Source organism: Pelobates fuscus, chromosome 2 (genome assembly GCF_036172605.1).
Source record: "Pelobates fuscus isolate aPelFus1 chromosome 2, aPelFus1.pri, whole genome shotgun sequence".
Taxonomy (NCBI): Eukaryota; Metazoa; Chordata; class Amphibia; order Anura; family Pelobatidae; genus Pelobates; species Pelobates fuscus.
Window position 1 is genome coordinate 418715560 of NC_086318.1, and position 25555 is coordinate 418741114.

General features: G+C 40.5%; 1 protein-coding gene across 3 annotated transcripts in view; it reads right to left on the reverse strand.

Moving 5' to 3' along the window:
• Positions 1–25555, reverse strand: part of PAK5 (p21 (RAC1) activated kinase 5) — a 149782-nt gene that overhangs the window by 73369 nt on the left and 50858 nt on the right. The window contains exons 1-3 of one of the 3 annotated variants that reach the window (XM_063444016.1): positions 18555–18732; positions 13198–13421; positions 10665–10700 (exon numbers count right to left, since the gene is read on the reverse strand). In XM_063444016.1, coding sequence (XP_063300086.1) covers positions 10665–10700; positions 13198–13401 — 240 coding nt within the window. In that variant the 5' untranslated portion in view covers positions 13402–13421; positions 18555–18732. Of the gene's footprint in view, positions 1–10664; positions 10701–13197; positions 13422–18554; positions 18733–25555 lie in introns of those variants that run through there. The other 2 variants (XM_063444014.1, XM_063444015.1) reach the window with 2 other exon arrangements.

A 25555-nucleotide genomic window follows, 5' to 3' on the forward strand; every position in this document is an offset into this window, starting at 1 on the left:
GGGTCTATAATTTTAAAGGAACACTATAGTTACCTAAATTACTTTAGCTAAATAAAGCAGTTTTAGTGTATAGATCATTCCCCTGCAATTTCATTGCTCAATTCACTGTCATTTAGGAGTTAAATCACTGTTTCTGTTTATGCAGCCCTAGCCACACCTCCCCTGGCTATGATTGACACAGCCTGCATGAAAAAAAAAACACTGGGTTCACTTTCAAAAATATGTAATTTACCTTAAATAATTGTATCTCAATCTCTAAATTGAACTTTAATCACATACAGGAGGCTCTTGCAGGGTCTAGCAAGCTATTAACATAGCAAGTGATAAGAAAATCTTAATTAAACAGAACTTGCAATAAAGAAAGCCTAAATAGGGCTCTCTTTACAGGAAGTGTTTATGGAAGGCTGTGCAAGTCACATGCAGGGAGGTGTGACTAGGGTTCATAAACAAAGGGATTTAACTCCTTAATGGCAGAGGATTGAGCAGTGAGGCTGCAGGGGCATGTTCTATACACCAAAACTGCTTCATTAAGCTAAAGTTGTTCAGGTGACTATAGTGTCCCTTTAAGAATAATTGTATTAAACCGAGATGCTTACATATGTCACTGAAATTGTTAATGGGACTAAGCATCACCCCCATATTGGAGGGATTATAATACTCTAGACTGTAAACTCGTTTGAGCAGGGTCCTCATCAACCTATATTCACCTTTTTAATATTTAAAAGTGCTGCGGAATATGTTGGTGCCACAGAAATGCCAGAAATATTAAATTATAATAATAATAGCTGCAAAGAGTGTTTGGCTGCAGTCCTTCCACTTTGTGTCAAATCCTTTTCAGTCTGAAAGCAGGTTTCTCCGTGCTCCCCAGTCATTGACAAAAAAAAACTGAACGTTTCACTCCAATATCATACATTCAAATCCTTCCAACCTTGTGTAGTAGTAATGAGATCCAAGTGCTATGTTAAGCCACATTGATACAAATATAGAGGCAAAATGTGATTTGTTTTATGATTCATACTCTATATGAATGCATATGGATTGGAATAGTGCGCCAGTAACTTTTTTTTTGGTTTTTATTGTATGTATTGGGGCTGATGTGTAAGAGTCAAACAGCCAATGGAAAGAGCCAAAGAGCCAATGGAAAGAGCCAAACAGCGAATGAAAAGAGCAGAGTAGCCAATGGAAAGAGCCAAAGAGCCAATGGAAAGAACCAAACAGTCAATGAAATTAGTCAAACAGCCAATGGAAAGAATCAAAGAGCCAAATGGACAGAGCCGAGCAGCCAATGGACAGAGCCGAGCAGCCAATGGACAGAGCCGAGCAGCCAATGGACAGAGCCGAGCAGCCAATGGACAGAGCCGAGCAGCCAATGGACAGAGCCGAGCAGCCAATGGACAGAGCCGAGCAGCCAATGGACAGAGCCGAGCAGCCAATGGACAGAGCCGAGCAGCCAATGGAAAGAGCCGGACAGCCAATGGAAAGAGCCGGACAGCCAATGGAAAGAGCCGGACAGCCAATGGAAAGAGCCGGACAGCCAATGGAAAGAGCCGGACAGCCAATGGAAAGAGCCGGACAGCCAATGGAAAGAGCCGGACAGCCAATGGAAAGAGCCAAATAGTCCATTTGTAAAATTGTCCATTTTAGCTCTCTCCACAGTGTTGTAAATTACCCATTTATCTAGGTGTAAATCTAAAAAGACAATTTAATGACTGGATATTCTCAATACATCCTACATTAAAAAAGAAAAAACAAACAATTTCTATATTAAACAGACACTTTAGACATGAAATCCTCTTCATCTTGCTGAAGTGGATATGGTGCATGGAATCCACTTTACTATCCAACTGCTCAGTGCTAAAATGTTTTTGATTGTTTTGACACTTAATGAGGCTCCAACCCACACCTCAACCACTGCTGGAAAGTACAGATAAAGTTAAAGAGAGACTATAGTCACCAGAACATCTACAGCTTATTGAATTTGTTCTGGTGAGTAGAATCATTTCCTTCAGGCTTTTTGCAGTAAACACGGTCTTTTCAGAAAAAATGCAATGTTTACATTACAGCCTAGGGATACCTCCCATAGCCACTCCTCAGATGGCTACTAGAGGTGCTTCCTGTGGCATTGCTGCACAGTGTGACTGACATTCAGCGTCTCCACCCTCTGCATGCAGACACTGAACTTTCCTTATAGAGATGCATCAATTCAATTAAGCTCTATGATGAGATGCTGATTGGCCAGAACTGTGTTTGGCTTGTGTCAACTCTGCTCCTGATCTCCCTCACTGACAAGCATAGCCAATCCAATGCTTTCCTAAGGAGAAGCATTGTGATTGGCTGAGATCGCCACTTCTGATGATGTCAGTCAAGGTGGCAGATCAGTGGCAGAGCCAGCAGCAGCAGCAGACTGGAATAAATGTAAGATTTTACTATATTTAGGGGAGAAGGAGGAACAGGGAGGTGGTTATGGTATTAAGGTGGCCTTTCAAGTACAGTTAACGACTAAAACCTTTCTATAAATGTGAAGTATGTTGGTTTCAATATGTACTTGCTGAAAGTGTAGCAAACATCACTGTGAAAATCTAGGTTATTTACCTTACAGAGCAATGGCAAAGCTCAGCTTGGTTTGGAGTGGCGATAAAGCTACAGAAACCTGCAAATTGAGCAGAACTTGGTATAAACATTCCTCTGCCTGCTTTACTTTCATGACAGACAGATGTAAACAGACAGGCAGACCAACAGGCTGTTAGATGGATGCATTAGAGAGATAGACAGATAGACTGAAAGAGAGACAGGTAAGTCTGCAGTTTAGTAAAACACCCACCAACTATTTTACTTTTGCCTTAATACACAAAGTGAAACCTAGCAGAGACAAGGGGTTTCACATAATTGGAATTATTCATATCTAATTGTATATCAGTGAAGATTGTTTTGAGTGCCCTCCCACTTATAACAATTTTCACAGGTTCTTTATGGAAAGGATTGTGACGCTAGTAACGTTTTACCCTACTTATAGCTATATTACAATCTTTTCTTGCTCATATGGTTTTTGTCCACTAGATGGTGCTTTCTCTGTGCTTTCTCAACCAGTGTATTCCTAAAGTTAAAGCAAGTTCCATCGTAATGAACATTTCAATTGGTCACTACTGTTGGTGGCCATGTGCTGTTCACCTGACTTAATCTATGTAGCTTGAACGTCAGTTTAAAGGGTCACTCTACGCACTATAACAACAGAGCTTGTGGTAGAAAGAGTCTTTGGGTGCACTCTCTCCTTGTTTTTGTAAAACTATTGTCAATCATTCTAAGAGCCCGCCCTGTCTCCTGCCTTCGAGATAAAGCAGAATTTCACATACTCATAATTCGTGGGAACTTGCATTGCAAGAATTAGGTCCCCCCCATCATCGCTGATGTCTAAGGAGGCAAGAGGGTTCCAGCATGCTGACATCAGGTTAAGTGAATAAAGTTTTTTTTAACCCTTTACTCATGGATCAGAGTTTGTATTTCAAAGACTAGAGTGTTCCTTTAAAGATTTTTTTAATACTTTATGCTAAGCATGTGCCGTGTCGAACTTTATTCTTGCAAGAGAAATCTAACATTGATTTATTCTTGCAAGAGAAATCTAACCTTAAAGAAACACTCCAGATTCATAAAGCACTTCAGACCTCCGCTTGCTGGGAGCAGAAACAAGTGTCACACAGACCAAAGAGCTAACGAGAACAGCAGGATTGCTGTGCTACTGCCCCTGCCTTTCCCCTGGTCAACAAACTGTATTACAGCTCAATGAGAAGCATAGGAAAGAAAGCCGCAATTGTGCGCACTGAACGGTCCAGCAACGAGAAGCCTCTGATTGGTGCATTCTACAAAACAGACTGAAAGAGGGCTTGCAAGGGCAGTAGACAGCAGGCCCGTAGCTTTTCCAAGCGTTTTTTTTTCCCCCACATACCCCCAAGGAAAACATGAAGAAAAAATAATACATGTAATTTGTTTGGGGACATATCTACTAAGCTGTTAATCAATAAAAACATTTCAAATTACTTTCAATTATTAGTATTATTAAAATCATTCTATTCATTCTTCAGCATTTATCTGTTTTACATTATAATAAGTGACAAAAATAATAAGAAAATATTAATAAAATAAGAGAAACAAGATGTAAAGAGGGCTCTGCTCAGATGAGATTACAATTCAGGAAGAAGTGCGGTAAAGGTAATGAGGAAAACGGTGTGTCTGAAAACTCGAGAGGCTGACAAATATAACGTCTGTATATAGCTGTGAAGATGGGAGGCGAGGGAACTCTAGTCTTCGTGGTCTGGCAGCAAAGCTTCCTTCGTGCACCATGTGGTGATGCCAGGAGTCGAGATATGATGTTATTCCGGCCATAGCATTACTAAAGACAGTGCTTGGGAGCAGTGCTGGAACAGTATGAAGATCACAGCACCCCCAATAGAACCCAGGGATCTACCAAAGGTATAGGGGAACTGGGTGGCCATAAAACAAAAAACAAATAAATAAATAAATAAATAAAATAAATACATTTGTGAGTGTGTGAGTATATGCATGTACAGTATATGTGGAAATGTGTGTCAGTGAGTGTGTATGTCAGTATCAGTGAATACGTGCGTGTATGTCAGTGAGAATGTGTGCGTATCTGTCAGTGAGAGAGAGAGAGTGTGTGTGTGTGTGTGTCAGTATCAGTAAATGTGTGCATGTGTCAGTGAGAATGTGTGCCTGTGTGTGTGTGTCAGTCTGTGTGTCAGTCTGTGTGAACGCGTGTGTCTGTCGGTGAGAATGTGTGCGTGTCTGTCAGTGAGAATGTGTGTGCGTGTCTGTCAGTGAGAATGTGTGTGCGTGTCTGTCAGTGAGAATGTGTGTGCGTGTCTGTCAGTGAGAATGTTTGTTGGTTAAACAGTGTATGTTCCAATGAGTGTGAATGATTAAAAGGATGGAGATGCTTAATTTAAAAAAAAAATGTTTAACTCTATTAATTTAACTCTCACAGCATTTCGAATCCAGCTGTGGGAGTATAGGATCCACAGACACCAATCAGTGCCCCATGTGGGGCTAATCACTCCACACTTTCACACAAGCAAATCCGTCATATAATCACACTCTGTCAACTCCAAACAATCACACTCAGAAAGCCACACACATACTCACAATCATATTCCACTAACTCCATAGAGATCACACTCAGCCAAGCAAAACAGAATCCCCTGCACAATCACACGCAGCCACCACACACATCCCACTCAGGCGTATTGCTTAGGCAGGAGCAAGAAGGGGGCAATGGAAGGGGAGCAAGAAGGGGGCAATGAGGGGGGAGGGGCTTCTTTGATTCTTGCTCCAGGGCCCTGTGGTTCCTAATTACACTCCTGATGGGACTTTCAGTTCTTTTTATTAAAAAGATTGTAAAACGTAAAGAGTATAACCCAATGAGTCTGTATTTCACCACTGATCCACCTTCTCACTTTTTATTTTTATAAACGCAGCAATGCATCATCTCATCAAACCATCTGGAACGAAACATCTTTCTCCACCTACCTTCCCCACTCATCACTTCTTCTGTCTCCACTAAGAATTCTTGTAAATATGTTTCATAAGGTACCAACTGGTCGATTGGCAGAGTGCTGAAATTCTGCTTGCCAATAATTATTCTAACTAGTATAGACATCTAGATTACACCCAACTTTTATAACTTATAATTAGGTAACTTCTAATTAATATGGGGGTACATCTAATGAGCAGGCTAGACGTCAGTGATGGTTCAGCTTCAGAAGTTAATTTTATTTAAAAGTAATTGCTGGCATTATAGGTACTGAGGAAAGCTAATATTGAAAAAAATGTTCACATATGTTGGACAATCGCTGCTAAAGGTTCTTGGTCAGACAAAAAATAGAAAAAAAAATCTAAATAATTTAACAAAAGGTAAAACAAACCTGCATACAGTAAATGTATAAAACTATATATACATATATACACACGCAATCAGTAAAAATATAACACAAGACCGCACTTTTATTTTTTAAATAAAAAAAAAAAAAAAAAAAAGGATTTATATAATTTTACATTATGTATACAATACATACACATAGAGTAGCTAAATACATACTTGCCAACTGTCCTGTTTTTGCCGAGACAGTCCCATGCTTTGGGCTCCTGTCCTGGGAAAAACAGGTTGCGATCCTGTCCTCATCCCCCACTGTGCGTGGAGTAAGTGAATAAACTTTACTTTCTCCCAACACACAGGGAAACAAAAGAGAGGAGGCAGGAACGGAGCGCCAACTGTTGGCAGCAGGAATCTGCATGTGCACTAATGTAAAGATCACATTAAGAGTAATGTAAAGTTGAAAATAAGTGTAAAGCCTGTGTAACACATGCCAGTCCAAGCCCATATCAATAAAATAACTGTGAGGATCAGGTACTAGTTTGCCAAGATGATGACGGTGTTCAAAGTTGCAGTAGAACACCCACCTCAAAAGCCCTGTTCATCAGTTGGTATTAGTCACCCCGTACTCCCCCTCCTACTGATTGTAGTAACGCAGGGAAACTAGATAGGTGAGTGTATGAGCGTTTATATATGTGATAGTGTTTGTGTGTACAGCTGTAATACTGTTGGTGTGTATGTGTAATATGGTGTGTGTGTATGTGTGTGTGTGTGTGTGTGTGTGTGTAACAGTGTGTATATCTGTGAGTGCATGAGTGTGTGTATGTATGTAGCAGTGTGTGTGCATGTTTATTTGTGTGACAGAATGTGTGTATGTGTAACAGTGCATGTATGTATGGTCAGTGAGAGTGTGTGTGTCAGTTAGCAGTTTGCAAAAATAATATATAATTCTAATACAAATAAAATAATGTTATCTAGTCAATATTTAAGATACGTCTGTCCAATTTCAGAAAGTCAAAGTAATGGGATGGAAACATTACCTGCATACTCTTACACACCTGCATAAAATAAGGTCCTTAGAGTGTGCTCCTTCATGTTAGAATTTTCAATTTTATTTTTTTTTACACCTATATCTGTGCACTATGTTAGAGGACGCATTATAGGGCTGGTGAGCAAAAAATGTCAGGGTAGCTTTTTATTCTCAGTCTGGCCCTGAAAGGAGACAGAAATAAATGTTCTGTCTGAAAAAGTGACACAAAAATTGTACCACCTAAAATATGGTGTATATTAAAAAATCATGGTCGGGGAGCAAAACAAGCAACAGGTGGGAAAAAACAGATGGGATCAATAAATTGTGCCTATGAAAATTAGCCGGAAAAGTGTTGGCAACACTTTGATTAATTACCCCTGAGGTATCTCTGGGAATGTTTTTCAAATGTTGGCAAGCACAATAAAGTAAGTGTACCAAAATAAAATGTAAGACTCAAAAACTCCTGACAACTCACACCTTAGTGAATAACTCAGAGAATTTGCTATTTTTGTTTCTCTTGCTTTGGCATTACCTTTCGGTGTACCACGTAAACTGAACGTGACAAACCGAAGCCAATGAGGCGGAATTGAAGATGGAAAATGTGGAATGTTTAGAAGTTTAAAATAAAGCGACATGTTTGCGATCTTAGGCCTCAATTTAAACCTTTTAGATAAGCTTTTCAAATGATCGCAATCTGTTAGAAAAAAACGTTTCAAATTATTTATCTACAAAAATTCTAATAGACTACAATGGTGACTTCTCCAGATAAAACTTTGGAAAGCTTATGCAAAAGAATAAAATGCCAGAAAGGTAATATATTTCAGCTAATGGAACCCGTGCTCGGTCTATAAAGCCCATCTGTGAAGGGGTTTGAAGGGGTTCTTGGTCAAAACGTTTGTTTGTTTTGTTTACATTTTTATTTATTGTCCGCTGACAAAGTACCAAAATAACAAAAAGCCATGAATATAATATAGAGAGAACCTGTTAAACGCCAGGTTTATATTTTAAAATGTAAAAATAAAGCATTACGTAGTACAAAAATACCACAGATGAGAACGGGGAGAGAAGATGAGGTGTACACAGAGAAAAGATGGAGAAGGAAGCAGTGGACAGAAAATACCAGGGGCAGATAGAGAGACAGAAGAGGTAGCAGCTGTTGTTGGGGATGGAGAGGACAGTAACCCTGTGAACCCAATAAGATTACTGTCCACAATAGGCTTCCCATAGCGGGAGGGAGTTGCGTACGTGAGTAGTTAATGTGTCCATAAGGTAATTATCCTACATTTTGAGGAGCATAGTAACCATATCAGGAGCCATTTCTGCAATCACTCCAGAGCCAAAATCCTTTGTACGGCTCAAGCGAGTTTATTAAGTAGTTTTTAATGAAAATAAAAAAAAAACAATTGTAGGTTTAGACAATGGGAAAGTCCAAGGATCTAGACGAATTTGCCAACTAAAAACTCTGTAAAGGCGATCCCGGACTCTGCCCCACTACAGAATGGTCTCCCGCTGTCTAAGCCCCTGGTTGGCTATTGCTGATGGGGAACTTGGACGTCTGCATTAGCCATATCAAATGTCATTCACAGTAACCATATCAGGGGCCTCTGTCTGCAGCCACTCTTGAGACAGTGCCCTTCATGCAGCTCAAGTTTATTAAGTAGTTTTTAATCATGGGCCAAAATTCCAATTATAGGTTTAGACAATTAAAAGGGTTAGACGTCTGCATTACCCATTTCAATGTCATTCACATGAACTGGTCATTTAACATGCTCTGACAATCCCGGTGACATGTATAATGGTAATGAGGATGTGGGAGGTTTATATCAGTGCCCCTTTAATTGGAATGGGTCAGTTTCAGCCAGGATTGCCCCTTTAATTAGAATGGATCAGTTTCAGCCAAGAGTGCCCCTTTAATTGGAATAGGTCAGTTTCAGCCAAGAGTGCCCCTTTAATTAGAATGGGTCAGTTTCAGCCAGGAGTACCCCTTTAATTGGAATGGGTGAGTTTCAGCCAGGAGTGCCCCTTTAATTAGAATGGGTCAGTTTCAGCCAGGAGTGCCCCTTTAATTAGAATGGGTCAGTTTTAGCCAGGAGTGCCCCTTTAATTAGAATGGGTCAGTTTTAGCCAGGAGTGCCCCTTTAACTAGAATGGGTCAGTTTCAGCAAGGAGTGCCCCTTTAATTAGAATGGGTCAGTTTCAGCCAGGAGTGCCTCTTTAATTAGAATGGGTCAGTTTCAGCCAAGAGTGCCCCTTTAATTAGAATGGGTCAGTTTCAGCAAGGAGTGCCCCTTTAATTAGAATGGGTCAGTTCCAGCCAAGAGTGCCCCTTTAATTAGAATGGGTCAGTTTCAGCAAGGAGTGCCCCTTTAATTAGAATGGGTCAGTTTCAGCAAGGAGTGCCCCTTTAATTAGAATGGGTCGGTTTCAGCCAGGAGTGCCTCTTTAATTAGAATGGGTCAGTTTCAGCCAAGAGTGCCCCTTTAATTAGAATGGGTCAGTTTCAGCCAGGAGTGCCCCTTTAATTAGAATGGGTCAGTTTCAGCCAGGAGTGCCCCTTTAATTAGAATGGGTCAGTTTCAGCCAGGAGTGCCCCTTTAATTAGAATGGGTCAGTTTCAGCAAGTAGTGCCCCTTTAATTAGAATAGGTCACAACTCTAATATTACAGTTGTGTTATGGATCACCTGAAGATTAACCATTATCATGAACAGAATATGGGTTTCAGAAAAAAAGGTTAGGTACCATTATCTTGCATCTATTACTTGAAAACAAAATTCACATCACTACTTCATTATCTTTAAATATCAAATATTATCATCACAATTATTATTAGCCATACAATCGCATTAGTTTGATTCTTTTATGAATGGTAGAGCACGTACACTGTTACGAAAAGAATCTGTCAATCAACCACACCTTACAGATTGTATAGGAACAAAACATACTGAATACAAAGACTATTACAGCGTTCTGATGGTCTTTTCATTAGCAAATACAAACAGTTATTTTTTTTATTGTGGTGGAGCTCTGCGATACACACATACACACTGCTTTGTGTTTTATTGCTGTGGTCTCCGTGATATAGTTATACACACTGTACATGCCTATGTTTTATTACTGTTGGACTCGATGATAGTTACACAAAAAGTAGGTTAGAATGCGTTTTACCTCTGTTGAATTGTGCGATACAGTTACACAAAACGCTTTATAGCTGTGGAGCTCTGTGATGTATTCATGTACAATGGAAAATGCACTGGGTTTTATGGATGTGGAATTCTGTAATACACTCATTGCTTTTGGTTGTATGGTTACTGGACTTCGTAATATATTTATACACAATGCCCCAAAATCTCAATATGCATACTAGGTGCGTGGAGCTCTGCCATAAACGCAATGCACATTGTTAGGAGTTATATTGCTGTATTTGGTGTTACACTAATACACAACGCACATCGCTGGGAGTTTTATACATGTGGAGCTCTAAGCTTTAAAGATCTGGCTATACTCCATTTCCCTTTACATTCCATATTCCATATTGACATAATAAAAAGGGGAAAAACTCACTAAAGCTACGAAATCCAGAAAACATTCTTTTTTATTTTTGAACAGATTAACTCTTTGCCTGTTTTATTAAATCCCTGCATATTCCCATCACTGTAATAGAGCCCTGCAGTTCTGGGGGGGAGGGGGGGTCAGATAATTTGGATAATATGTGATAATGATGATAACTGTTTTCACAAGGACTGTTTGCCTACCTTGTTTGCGGTCGCTGGTTCCCGTTTAATGGGGCTCTGAAGGTGAAAAAATAATTTATATATACATCAGCATGCACTGTGGCAAAATAAAGGGTGTATATAAGCGCTTTCATTTTTATGTTATCTGATCTTTTCTTACATCATCATACAGAGCATTTAAACAAATTGATAATGAGGGTAAAATCCAGAAAATATAGAGAGGCATGGGAGTCGTGTTTACGCTCAATATACACTGAAAGGAATCAACCAAAGTACAACCAATGATCTATTAGAAAACAGTCCACCGTTAGAGAGAGTATTGGAATGTTTAGTATCATTCTGGCTTAACATGTTCTGCTCAAATCAATATGCTGCGATCTGCAATGTGAAATGTTCACAAGAGTAAGAATTTCAGCAATTTTAGACCTACATATCCCCATACCTCCAAGTGTTTTAAATGGACAAAGAAGGACACTTAATTGTATGGTTGTGCATGTAGATGTGGCCAGGGACAGAGCTATTCTATCAATTTTAAATAAAATAATAATAACATAGCAAGAACAATGTATCTTATTCACACAGACTGACTTGTTAAAGGGACACTAGAGTCACCGGAAGCACTACAGCTTAATGTCTATAGACTGTCCCTGCAGGCTTTTCAATGTGAATAGTGCCATTTGAGAGAAAAGGCAGTGTTTACATTGCAGGTAGCAACCCCTCTAGGGGCAGTCACTCAGACGGCCTCTAGGGGTACACAGTGTGCAGCACTGGCGTTTAGAGTGTCCACGCTCTGCATGGAGGGGCTGAACGTTCCCATTAGAGATGCATCAATACAATGAATCTCTATGAGGAAAAGCTGATTGGCACAGCGCAGAGTTTTGCCGCGCATGCACAATAGCCTCCAAATGAATTCCTAAGTGAAAGCATTGGATTGGTTGAGACCATCAAGCTTGATAATTTCAGCCATGGAAGTGGAGAAAGGCGTAAAAATAATGTAAATATATATGTGCAAATATGCAACGTTATTTCAGCCTCTCTTTGAGAGAGACCTATTTAAAGCTATTTATGACACCTCGCTCTCCCTAATCATTATATCACTGGTGTTTTAAGAAATCAATGTTTAATTTGAATGTATTGATCAGTATTGCTTCTATCAATGGCATACAATTTTTTTTTAGTCAAAATAGAAACATTTGGGGAAATAAAATCCAACCTATTTTTACTCCTTTGTTATTTTAGACTAACACATGATCAGTTCTTTACAATTCCTGGCTTACTGAATACGTCCCATGAGTGTGGGCCTTTCTTCCAGTTTACTTAAAGGAACACTTTTGTAGTTAGAAAAAAAAAAAAAAATTCTAAAAATTAATCTTGTCTTTTCGACAATTGGCAGTTCTTGGCTTTACCAGCTCTTATGATAAAAAAGAAGAGTGTGTCACGGTATTCACCAAACTGGGAATTGTCTGAAATTGGGGAAAAAATCCCTATTGTGTTTGAAGCTGCAATATTTAGCAATTCTCTGTCAGGCATTCTGACTTAAATGTTACAATTCCCAGGTGAATTCCTAATAATTCCCAGTTTACAGAACCCATAGGAGTTCATTTATTAAACCGTGAGTTGTGTTCCTAAAGTTTTGCTAGGAGCCACTCTGAGCACCATAACCACTACATCAGCAGTAGTGGTTATAGTGCGAGGAGTGCCCTGAGTAAGTAGTCAAACTGTTTGAGAACAGTGAGCTGGCCCTGCGTTATAGGGTTAAGCTCAGCTGAGCTTCCATCTCTAGAAGAGGCACCCAATAGGCCACAGGTAAGTTGTCTACCTGTTGTCAATCACATTGACTACTTACGCTGGGAGTGCATCGGTGCATCTTGCTGTAGTGGTTGTGGTGTTTGAAGTGTTCCTTTAAAGATTACACGATAACAAACTGTCCATTGTGATTTTACAATTAAGATTCACAATTTGGCAGTTTTTCAAAGAATTCATATTTAATGAAATTATATTCTGTATATTAGATTAAAGCATACAAACAAACTGTCTTATGTCTTACTATTTAATACAAAAACGGTGGAAATCTTAGAAGCAAATTGAAAAATTTTATAAATTCAGCTATTCTACCCACAAAAAAAAAAAAAAAGCTGCATTTTTTAGAAGTGTAATTTTTTGTCAATTCTCCACAATTCTTGATTTAATAACTTAAACCATTTGTGAGACTGCAGTTCGACTAGTTTCCCTGGGCCATTTCTAATGCAACAGAATAGCTGCAGTATTTCACTAAAACATAGAGGGGGTTGGTGTTAGTTTTTTATTTATTTTTTATTTCATCTTGCAGGTCACAGGTTATACGACTGAATACTTGGTCAGCGTTATAGTGAGGTTTGATTACTTTTGGGGTTTTTCCAGCACGGTTTCAAAACTAACCCCGTCCAGTTAATTACTAAAAGCAAGCAGAATTTAAGCAAGCTGATGAAAATCCCTTTGTTTCAAGGTGAAATTATAACATGTGCATTATTTAATTACATGAACAAATTGAACATCTTGCAATGCAATACTGTACCTTCATGGGAGCGAGCTGTATTGGGGTTATACAGGATGGGTCCACCATAGGTTTAGGTCTGTTGGCCGTGTCAGCCAGCAGACTATGCCACTGCTGTGGAAGGCCTATAAATTTCTGTTCTTTGTGGTCAAATCCAGTATGAACCCTGTGTTCAAAGTTTGAAGGCCCCGAAATCTCAATCTTTTTCTTTTTCTTCCCAAACATTTTGGGCAACCCAGTCAGGCCTAAAAAAGAAACAAAAGATTTGTATACGTCAGATATTGAAAAGTCAAATAAGTAGATTCGGTTTTTAGAAACCATCATTAATCTCCTTTCAAGGAACCTCTTGAATGAACTTTCCAGGCACCAAAACAACTTCCTTTAGATTGAAGTTGTTATGGTAACAGGAGGTCCCTGACACTAACTTTCCTTCCGGGATTAAACCTTTAAAGAACAATTTAACCCCAAAGTCTTTTGTCTGACGACAGTCAGCTCTTCCATTGCCGTCTGAGGCTTCAAACAGGCTCTCATTCACAAAATAGAGTCAAAAATGTATATATTTTTCTTTCAATGTGTGATTCAATAGAATAATTTCCAGAGAAGACCGTTTAACCCCTAAAGGTAAACTTGCGCCAGGAACCTCCTGGCAACATAATGTAATTCTAATTTAGTGGTTATGCTGCCTAGACCGTCCCTTTAAAGCATGAACATGTCCCTTTAGAGTCCCTTTGATTTTTAAAGAGGCAGCGGGTGCAAATATAGCATGACAAATGAGAAATAAAATAAATAAATGTAAAAAATAGCATTGTGATTGACTCAGATCACCACTTCTGATGATGTCAGCCAAGCAGGCAGATTAGTGGCAGAGCCAGCAGCAGCAGACTGCAATAAAGGTAAGATTTTACTATATTTAGGGTGGCTTGAGGGGACCAGGGGGCCTAGATGTTGTTTTTATACAGGTTTGTGTCCCTTACCCTATAGTGTTCCTTTAAGTAGTAGAGCATGAGGTCCAGAACATATTCTCTCTAGATTCCTCAGATCCCTGCTAATCTGGATGCATCTAAATATATGTAGACAGATACTTGTTGTATATCCTAACCTTTATTTAAAATACAAACTGTTAGAAATATATAGATTTTATGTTAAAGGATCACTAAAAGCACTCACTCCGCTTCATCTCAATTTAGTTGCTTAGATGCTGCGGCCCTTTAGTTTTAACTCTCAAATGTAAAAAAAAGTATTTTTTTTAAACTGAGAGTCAACTCAATTCTCATTTAAATGCTGCTACTAGACCATCATTTGATTGGCACAGTGTGTTACATAGTTACATAGTTACTTAGCTGAATAGAGACTTGCGTCCATCAAGTTCAGCCTTCCTCACATGTTTTTGCTGTTGATCCAAAAGAAGGCAAAAACCTAGTCTGAAGCGGTTCCAATTTTGCAACAAACTAGGAAAAAAATCCTTCTTAACCCCAAAATAGCAGTCAGATGCCTCCTTGGATCAAGCAGCTATTACCCCACTAATTAGAAATGATATCCCTGTATGTTATGTTTTTGGAAGTATTTATCAAATTGCTGTTTAACTATCTGTATGGACTCTGATAAAACCATCTCTTCTGGCAGAGAATTCCATATCCTTATTGCTCTTACTGTAAAATACAAAACAAAAACTTTTCTTTGCCTTACATTAAATCTCCTTTCTTCCAGCCTAAATGTGTGACCTTGTGTCCTAAGTATAGCCCTGTTTATGAATAGATTTCCAGATAATGGTTTGTACTGGCCGCACATGCACCCTATCCTCCCAATTGGGAAGTACTGGATTGGCTGATAATCTCAATCAAAGTGGGGCAGCTGAACAGAGATCAGCACAGTAATGGAGAAAAGGTAAGTAAAAGTACTTTTTTCATGCACTCGGAAGGGGAACTGGGAAGAAAATCTGCTACAGGACACGATAGCATTAGGAATAGGGATCGACCGATTATCGGTCTGGCCGATTTTAACGGGCGATTTTCGGTATTTTCAGCAATATCGGTATTGGCCAATATAGATACCGATATTCATACCAGGACCGCCGGGCCCATGACAAGCCCGGCAGTCCTGGGGGGGGGGGGGGGCAAGCAGCAAGCGCTTACTTACCTTCCCAGCAGCTCCCTTCAGCTCCCCTGTCTAACTCTCGCGAGTCCAACGGCCGTCAGAGCGTTGCCACGGGTTACCATGGCAATGCTCCGCGCGGCATGCTGACCGCAAGATTTACACAGGGAGCTGTAGGAAAGGTAAGTAAGAACTTGCTGCGGCCCCCTCCCCCCTGCACATTCCATGCCACCAGACCACCAGGGAATGCCATAGCCCTAAATGCCATAAATAAAACATTGAAATATTAAAAAAAAAATTACACAAATTTTAATATTACACAAATTACATCCCTACACAAACACACACACACACACTCTGCATTATCTACACAAACACACACACTCTGCATTATATACACACTGCAAAAAACACACACACTCTGCATTCATTATACACACACACACACACACACACTACACAAACACACTGCATTTACTTTACGCACACTACACACTCACTGCATTCACTATACACACTACACAAACACACTCTGCATTCATTAAATACACATGACACACTGCATCCACTACACACGCGCACACACACAGCTCCCTTGTCTAAACACACTGCATCCACTACATGCGGCATGTATATTTTGGCATTTACCTTTAGAAATAGTTTATTTTTTCGAAATGGTAAATGTACAGAATATCGGCAAGTTATCGGCCTGAAAGTTCACAGATTATCGGTATCGACTCTAAAAAAAAAATCAATATTGGTCGATCCCTAATTAGGAATACATGTTTGCTATAGTTATAGCGTGTTAATTTCATCCGCATGAAACAATAGTCAACAACTCACCTTGTACCCATAGCAATCTCCAAATAAACATAAAATAGCAATAATGATTTGTGAGACAGAAGAATGCAAATCACTGAGTGGATTATTTACAAATTTACACTAAATTATATACTAATGCTATATATATATATATATATTATTATTATATACATATATATTTTATCTGTAAAAAGGGAATTATATACATATACTTTGTCTGTAAAAAAGGAATTTCTGTCAGCTCCCAGGATTTCTAATATTATGTTTAATCTCTTATATTCAACAAATATGTGTTTGTGAGGTCTGAAAATAGATTCAATGTAGCAATCCATGTTTCTGTTTTCCTCTTCATTTGCATAGTGTGCCCTGTCTGTGCCTAAACTGAACTGGATTATGATGTAATTTGGCAACTATTTTATTAGAAAACACAAGTTATAACTGGTTTTCGATCTTTTATCCAGCTGTGTAATTTACAAAGAAGCTGGTTACAGGTATCCTTTTGGGGTTAATATACAGGGTTATTCACTAAAGTAAGAATTCAAAGTGAATTTAAGGTGAATTTAAAATGCAAAGGGACACTATAGTAACCAAAACAACTTTAGATACATTAAGCGGTTTGTGTGCATAGATCATGCCTCTGGAGTTTTACTGCTCAATTCTCTGCCATTTAGGAGTTAAATTACTATTGTCCCTGTTTATGCAGCCATAGTCACATCTCCCCTGGCAGTGACTGAAACAGCCTACATGAAAACAGAATGGATTAATTTTCAATCAGATGTATCATACTTTAAATATTTTTTATCTCCTGCTCCCTAAATTGAACTTTAGTCGCACACAGGCGGATCCTGCAAGATCTAGCGAGCTATTAACAGAGCAGAAGATAAGAAATCCTAACTTAATCAGAATTTACAGTAAAGGAAGTGTAAATATTAGATCTTACTTTACAGGAAGTGTTTAGGAAGGCTGTTTAATTCACATGTAAGGAGGAGTGACTAGGACTGCATAGACAAAGTTATTTAACACCTAAATGGTAGATAATTAAGTAGTGAGACTACAGAGTAATGATCTATACACCAAAACTGCTTTATTGAGCTAACTTTGTTTTGGTGACCATAGTGTCCCTTTGAGGTCGGAGTAGCCAAAATGAAAACATAGCTGTTTTGATCTTCACCATGAATTCTCACTTTAATGAAAAACACTGTGGTGGTTCTGGAGAAATGACTAGCAAATTGCAAATGTCAAGTTTTTTCCAACACCATTAGGCTGAGCAAAAAAACTGATTGCAAGAGAATACGGAGAAGGGACAACAGCTCAAATATCTTGCCCTTTAGTGGGTCCCCACTCAGTTTTTAAGCTGGTATGTGCTCATTTGTACCATTACAGAGAGAACCTTAACTGTTTGTTAAGGTTCTCTCTGTAATGGTACAAATGAAAAACACAGGCCGGTTCCCTCTATACGAGAGATACAGAAACCCCAGACAATCGTTTCAGCCTTTCGTCAGTGGCAATAGCCAATAACCCTCTAAACAAGGGGTCCATGTCTGGATTCCCATTTAGCTGAACAATTTGCAGTGTCCCTTTTTAATTCTCTGCGATTTCACAGTTTAGTAAATATCCCCCAATGCCAATATTTTCAAAATGACTCAGTCATGCATAACTGGACACGAATAAGAACTCGATTTGAAAATATCTGCTAATCTCTATTCATTGAGCTAGCTGAACAGTTCACAAATGCAGATACAATTATTAACAGACGTTAAGAATGACGGAATCCATAGAACTATGAAATTGGCTCAACTCAAGCAGACATCCAGTCATACATTGAACTTTGTTTTACTTAAACGCTGCTCTGATTTCTGCCCCACATACAACAAAATATACAATGATGAAAATGATGCCCAGAAAGCTCAAATCAACGTCTAAAATCCTTGGTGCGCACAGAAGACTACTTTTATTTTTCAACCTATTCCTTGTGGACATTTTAAAGCTTCTTAAAATATTGATAAATAACTTTGTCAAGACATCACTTTCATCATTAAATCATTTCTATGCATTATATATGACGAGAGGAACAGAATTCCGCCCTAGAAAAATAGAGCTTTTGATAATAGTATCTAAACGCTGAATTATAGTGTAGTGGAAACTGAATTGCAATATTTACACAAAAAAATATTAAATTTGGAACAGTTCTCCAGCACAACTCTAACGCTATTGTTTGTGTAAATTTTGCGAATTGAATTATAATTCATAATAAATTGTGTTTTTTGGGGGGAATAAACTTTTATTAGACAGTTTTTGCTATTTATTTTAGAATACTTAACTTCCTAAAATAGAGAAAAAAAACCTGGTTTGTGAATATTTATTTTTAATTCTTGTGCTCAATAAAGTTAAAGTTTAGCAGATCCATTCCCTACAGAGGTAATATATTTTGACAGCTAGTTATAGTATTTATAAAATAATGGTACCTTAAATCCTTTACACGGTGATGCCTTCTGGGCTCTCATACAGGACAGTACGGAGTGTTCAGCTAATATCCCTTTGGATTCTCCAGTAAAAAAAACTGCACACGCCAGCAGACACATTCAGTCCCCAGCAAAGCTGCACTGGACGGGCAATGCTGGGAGGCGTAACTGGATAATAGTTAAATCCCAGCCACAGTCAGCTGTTTTTGGGATAAATCTTTTATGGCATTGTGCTTTAACTCTGCCCGTTCCTGACATGGGCTTGGCCACATTACAGGCATTCATCTGACACCCTGTCCGCCTCCCAGAGACAATTGCCAGCAAACACTTATCTGCACTCCAAAGGGCCATTCGAAAGGGAGCAGAACATGGGAAGTACAGCATTATGGTGACATGCCATCTATTCTAGAACATATATGGACTTTTAAACCATAGCTATGACCTTTCACTGTGACAAGAGAAAACACTGTGTGTAATTCTTATTTGTCATGGATACACACTATCAGCTGGGAAAACAGACTGTATTAAAGAGGAACTTGCTTCATACTTGCATATAAGTATTTTTAACCTTTTTTTCCATCATGCTCTATATCTTATAAATGCACAGGAAAGTTATAACAGTTGACGTCCTATTCCAGTTCAGGCTAGGCACAGCCAGGACACACTTTGCTTCGCAAGAGGAGGAGCCTAAAAATTGGGAGATATTTATCAATGTGTTCAGAATAATAACTGACAGATGGAGGGTATAAAACAAAACAAAACAAAACAAAAAACAAAAAAAGCTTCCTCACTCAATCACTGCCTGCCTTAGAGAGAAGCTCATTACGTCACAGCCTCCCTTCCTATGGTCCAATCAAATGCTTCTTGTAGCAGTATGCGCACGCTCTGACATTAGGCATTACAAGTGCTGGGGGTGTAACTAGCCCCAGCAGAAACGTGCAAATATCACTGCCGGCACAAATTCCTACCAACATGACCACTTTTAAAAGCAGAAGTAGTCATGGTGGTTGGCGTAACCCTCTAAGTACAGCAGCCTGGACTTCTACCTTTAATTAGATTTTTCAAACATCACAAATATATGTTTTTTTTTTTTAAAATACAGGGCAAGTAAACAAAATCCATCTGCCCCTCTTATATCTCTTATAAATATCTCTCCTTCCGAGGAACTCCAAATTTTGAAAGGTGTACAAATGTAAACAGTGCTTAAAGGAATAATATAGGCACCCATACCACTTCATCTCAATGAAATGATCTGGGTGCCATATGCCCTCCATTTAACCCTGCAGCTGAAAACACTGCCACTAAGCAGAAACAGTAATGTTTACATTGTAGGGTTTAAATGCCTCTAGTGACTGTCACTCAGACAGCCACTACAGCTGAATCCAACCAAATAGACTAAAACTTTGCTATTTCGATTAGATGATCTCAACAAAACTATTTGATTGGTGCAGCGTTTTGCTGTACATGTGCACTAGCCTCCCAATGCTTTCCTATAAAAAAAAAAAAAAATACTGGATCGATTTTGATGATCGCAGTCAATTAAAAGGGACACTATTGTCACCCAGACTACTTCAGCTCAATGAAGTGGTCTGGGTGCCAGGTCCTCGAGGTTTTAACCCTTCAGATGTAAATATAGCAATTTCAGAGAAACTGCTATGTTTACATGGCAGGGTTAATTCAACCTCTGGTGGTTGTCTTCCTGACAGCCGCTAGAGGCGCTTCTGCAACGCTGGATGCGAAATTCTCATTGAGCGTGCAGAACGTCCATAGGAAAGCATTGAGGAATGCTTTCCTATGGACTGTTACTCTTGCCGCGCATGCAGGGCTGATGTTGGCAGGGGGAGGAGAGGTCACCAGCGTCGAGGGAGTCCGGTGCTGGTTAAAGGTAAAAGGCTGAAGGGGTTTTCACCCCTTTAGTGCCAAGGGATCCTGAGGGTGGGGGGAGGGGGGGGTCCTAAGGATTATAAAGTGTTAGGAAAATTAGTTTGTTTTCCTGACACTATAGTGATCCTTCCACGCAGAGACTGGCACGGTGCGGTAGAAAAGCAAGTAAAATACCCTTTATACTCCCTGCAGGTAGGGGCCAGTGACCTAAACGGCACTACAGTATTCATAATACACATTTTTATTCCTAACGTTATAGTGTTTCTTTAATTCCTACTTATAATTAGCCATTATTAGAGCTGATGGAAGATCTATGACTAAATGCCCCAATTAGATATTATTGGGAGTATTTGTAAACAATCAGGGTTGGGACGGTCTTGTAAGACATGAAAATAATTTTATAATATACCGTACTTGCCAAACGTCAATAGGAATTGCCAACAGGAGCAATCAGTAAAGTGAATAACCGTAATAACAGCAATCAGAATAGAGGCAAGAGACAATTAATAAGGAATCGCAGTAGTTACATCTTAATTAAAACGTTAATTAAAATCTCAGTGGCCTTTTGCATGAACAAAGGTTGAATTTTGGAGCTGAAATATGAATGATTATTTTATTATTATTTTTTTGGACAAATAAATTCTGAATCCACGTGAACCAGTCCACAAACATAACTCATCACAATGTGCAATACATCATTCTATAGATTGTCTGATGAAAAGGACGACCATGCAGTAATGTTTATATGGCAATACTCTTTATACCGAACACACGGTGTGTATAAAAAGGCTTTAAATAAGTCTGGGTTTACAAAGACTGACTGGAACCATCTCTAACGCTTCCCGGCATCTCTTTTCTAATAGTGAATTCTGGAAGCATGCAAATAGTACTAGCAAAAGTGTGACAGTAATCTTCCCTGTAAGGCAGCGAAAAGGAATTTAAATATCACAAGTTGAAGGTGAAGTTGAAATAGTAGGAAATAAAGTATTTAGCAGAGAGCTTTTGATACAAACATGGACCCAGCACCTACATGATATGAACAGGTTAACGGTAAATAACCAGCAACAGGGCATATAGTTAGAGTAGGCCAAAACCAGAATATGGCATTACTTGTTACTATAGTTAGTAAACTATTACTTAAAGGACCACTATAGTGGCAGTAAAACAAACTCATTTTCCTGGCACTATAGGGTCATTAGGTCCCCCCTACCCTCAGGGCCCCCTCCCGCTGGGCTAAATGGGTTAAAACCCCTTAAGCCACTTACCCTTCTCCAGCGCCGGTGACCTCTCCTCCCCCTGCCGATGTCAGATCCGCATGCGCGGCAAGAGCCGTGCGCGCATTCAAACCACCCATAGGAAAGCATTTCTCAATGCTTTCCTATGGACGTCCAGCATCTTCTCGCTGTGATTTTCACAGTGAGAATCGCGGAAGCGCCTCTAGCGGCTGTCAGGTAGACAGCCACTAGAGGCTGGATTAACCCTCAGTGTAAACATAGCAGTTTCTCTGAATCTATGTTTTCAGCTGCAGGGTTAAAACTAGAGGGACCTGGCACCCAGACCACTTCATTAAGCTGGTCCTTTAACCCCTTAAAGACACACAACAGGTGTGACACGTCATGATTCCCTTTTATTCCAGAAGTTTGGTCCTTAAGGGGTTAAAGCAGTGCTGTCATTTTGCATGTTTTGTTTTCAAATGAAGCCTTTTATTCCATTGTATTTCAACTACATAAGTACATACACATAATAAAATGTAGTGAATGCTTTTATACAATAGGGAGAAAGATCTCAGGCAATGAGTAAAGCTTAGCAAAGTTCCATTTCAGTCAAAAGAATCCTACAAGGGGGCGTGGCTAACCACGGAGAAAGATGGCCGCTTGAGCCTTTAGCTCTGCACCACGAGCCAGGCATTAATAGCGATTTGTGAGACCCCTGTGGAGGAAACAAGCGTAAAACTGCAAGATGTCACACTCTAAAACTCGCCGACAGCAGGACAAACCTGACAAATTAAACTTCTTCGCTCAGACGAAAGTGGCGGCTTTGGCGAGACAATCCGCAGCCGCGGGAAATCAAGATGGCGCTGAGCTGTCTGGTGGTGGCAGTCCGGGATCGGAAGCTGGTACGCCACTGGACGAAGAACCACTTACCACAGCGTTCCTAAAACGAGCCCTGGATGATCAATCCCAACGGCTAATTACAAACTGGCAGGCCAGCGTCGCTGAAATCAAAAGAGACCTACAAGACATAGGATCTCGTACGACGCAAGTTGAAGCCAAAATGGAAGATCTGGTCGAGGCCCACAACGAATCGGCGGAACAAATTAAATCTCTTACAGATCAATTGCACCAATGTGAAGCAAAACTTATGGATCTCGAAGATAGGTCCAGAAGAAGCAACATACGAATGAGGGGGATACCGGAGACAGTTCTCCCGGCAGATTTGCCAAACTATGTACACGGCTTCTTCAAACTCCTAGCGCCTGAGATCCCAACAGACATGTTGCTGCTGGATCGCCTGCACCGGGTGCCAAAGCCCCAACATATATCAGCCTCCTTACCTCGAGATGTGCTCCTAAAAGCACACTACTTCCACGTAAAAGACCTGCTGATGAAGAGGGGCAGAACCGCGACAGATCTCCCCGCGGAGTACTCGAAAGTAAAGTTATTTTCCGACCTCTCGGCAGCCACGCTAAGACAGCGGAAAACGTTCCAGAAGGTGACAGACACTCTCCGCTCCCACCACATTCTATACCGCTGGGGCTTTCCAGTCCGATTGATCATATCCCGAAACGGAACCACCACTGTGATACCCACAGTCGAAGACGGGATGAAGCTTTTGCATCAATGGAATCTACCCATCTCCAACGAAGTACAAGCTCCTAAACCACCGCGGAGAGTGGACAAGGACTGGCACACAGCCCGCTAAAGATCCACGCAAGTATTACCGCTCAGGCGGTGCATGGTTGAAGGGACTCAGTCGTAGTCTCAGGCTAATGACATTTGCTAAATCCTACACCCTTTTAGCTTTCCATGGACTTACGTTTATGCTGCACTACCAAGAGTAATTTGTTTAGAACAGGTCACGTTGACCTAATGGGGTTCTTTTTAGTTTAAAGGTTGTGCACAGATACTGAGCTTTAAGCTAAATTATGGGTTTGGCATATACACTGACACCGGGTGTCCGGGTGGGCGCATACACCCAGTAAAGGTCGCACTACACACAATGCGTACATGACCTTCTGAAAGCCGAGGCCTTCAACGGTCCTTGTCCCTCCTTAATTACTATTGGGAAGCCCTCATAGAGCACTAAGCCTTGGTAGGCTTGCCGGAGGCCATTTTATATTTTCTGTTTGTTGGAGGTGCGAGGTGGGAGTTCCCATCCGAGTCCCGTCTCCCCAAGTCTGTTGACTCTGTATGGTCAATCGAAGGTAATGAGAGACCGGACTCGGGGGATGTAGGGCCCACGCTGCAGTCGCACCACACATCAGGACATGGCTTCTGATTTGCTAAACCTCGGCCACTACAACAGGGTGCAGATCCCCTAAGTACAAAGGCCCTGCGTCGGTGTGTGAGCTGGGGGGCATCGCGGGGGTGCCTCCCTTCCGGGCCCCGTCTCCCTGACACGCTACCTCTGCAGATGTATCTGGATACCATGGGAGGCCGGGCTCGGGGGATGCATTGCCCGTGGTGCGGCCTATGCCGCACGACTGCGAAAGGGGGATAAGGGAGAAATTAAGTAGAATATATGGTGACACCATAAGCTAACTGTAGATACTGAACATGTAAGCTGCCAGACGCCCACTTGGAGCCCCTAGACTGAAAAAACCTGATACCATGCTGAATTACAAACTGTTAGTTTTCCCCCCCGAGTGATGTAAACCCACAGGGATATCCCTTCTCACAACATGTAATCACAGGTGCTATGACCTATCTAAAGAACCCAAATCACGCTCTAGGAGCTTGCTTCCGAGTTGCACGGCCCTAGCAATATGCATATAGCACCTAAAACCGATAGCCTGCTCAGGTCGTCTCCTATCCACCACCTCCGATCCCATGCCCCCCACGGCGCTAGACTCTAGTGCCTTGCACCGAGATCGGGCTATATTTGTAAATACTTTGGTTTATAGTTTTTACTCCCCCTTTGATCCCATGTTCATCCTTCCTGGTTTTGTCCCAACCCCACACTGCTCAACTGACCCTCCAGATGCTCTGGGAAGGGTATCCACAACCCTTGGCCTGTATATCACTGAGTACACACGACAAAGGGCACATCACCATGCTCAAAATTCCGCAGCGACTACAAGCAGAATCACTAACACCCTACACTGAAGATCTACTCGCATAATGTCAGGGGATTAAACATGCCCCATAAGAGGCATATGCTGCTGCACGAAACCCGCAAACTACAGGCGGATATATTATGCCTTCAAGAAACCCACTTCCCCAAAGCAAAGATCCCTCACTTTGGCACGCAACACTTCCCCCACCAATTCCACTCCGCTCACGTCTCTAAATCTAGGGGAGTATCTATATATATCCACAGATCAGTTGCCTTTGAATTGTTACAGAAAGTATCAGACACGCAAGGCAGGTATTTGATTGTGATATGTTTACTGAATAATGTTCAATATACCCTTGTGAATCTATACGCACCAAACGAAAATCAGAAAAACTTTCTGCTTCATGTACTCACAAAAGTGGAAGCCAAACAGAGGGGTACCACTGTGATATGTGGGGATATGAACCATATCCTAGATCCGACCCTGGATACCTCATTGCCGCCACAGGTAAAGCGACAAAAATCCCTTTTACCAACATGCAAAACGCTGACACAACTTCTGACGAAGTTCAATTTATACGATGGTTGGAGAACTCTACATCCATCAGATAGACATTACTCATATTACTCTAGACCGCATAAGTCCTACTCTAGAATTGACATGATACTCATACCTGGGCCCTACCTTAACTTACTGCAGTCCTGCATCATGGGTGAAATTAATTGGTCAGACCATGCACCTGTGTTAGCAACTCTTAAAGACGGATTCATGTACAGAGGTTGTAACCCATGGAGGTTAAACGAATCGACATTGCAAGACGAGACATTTAGTTCGGAAGTAGAGT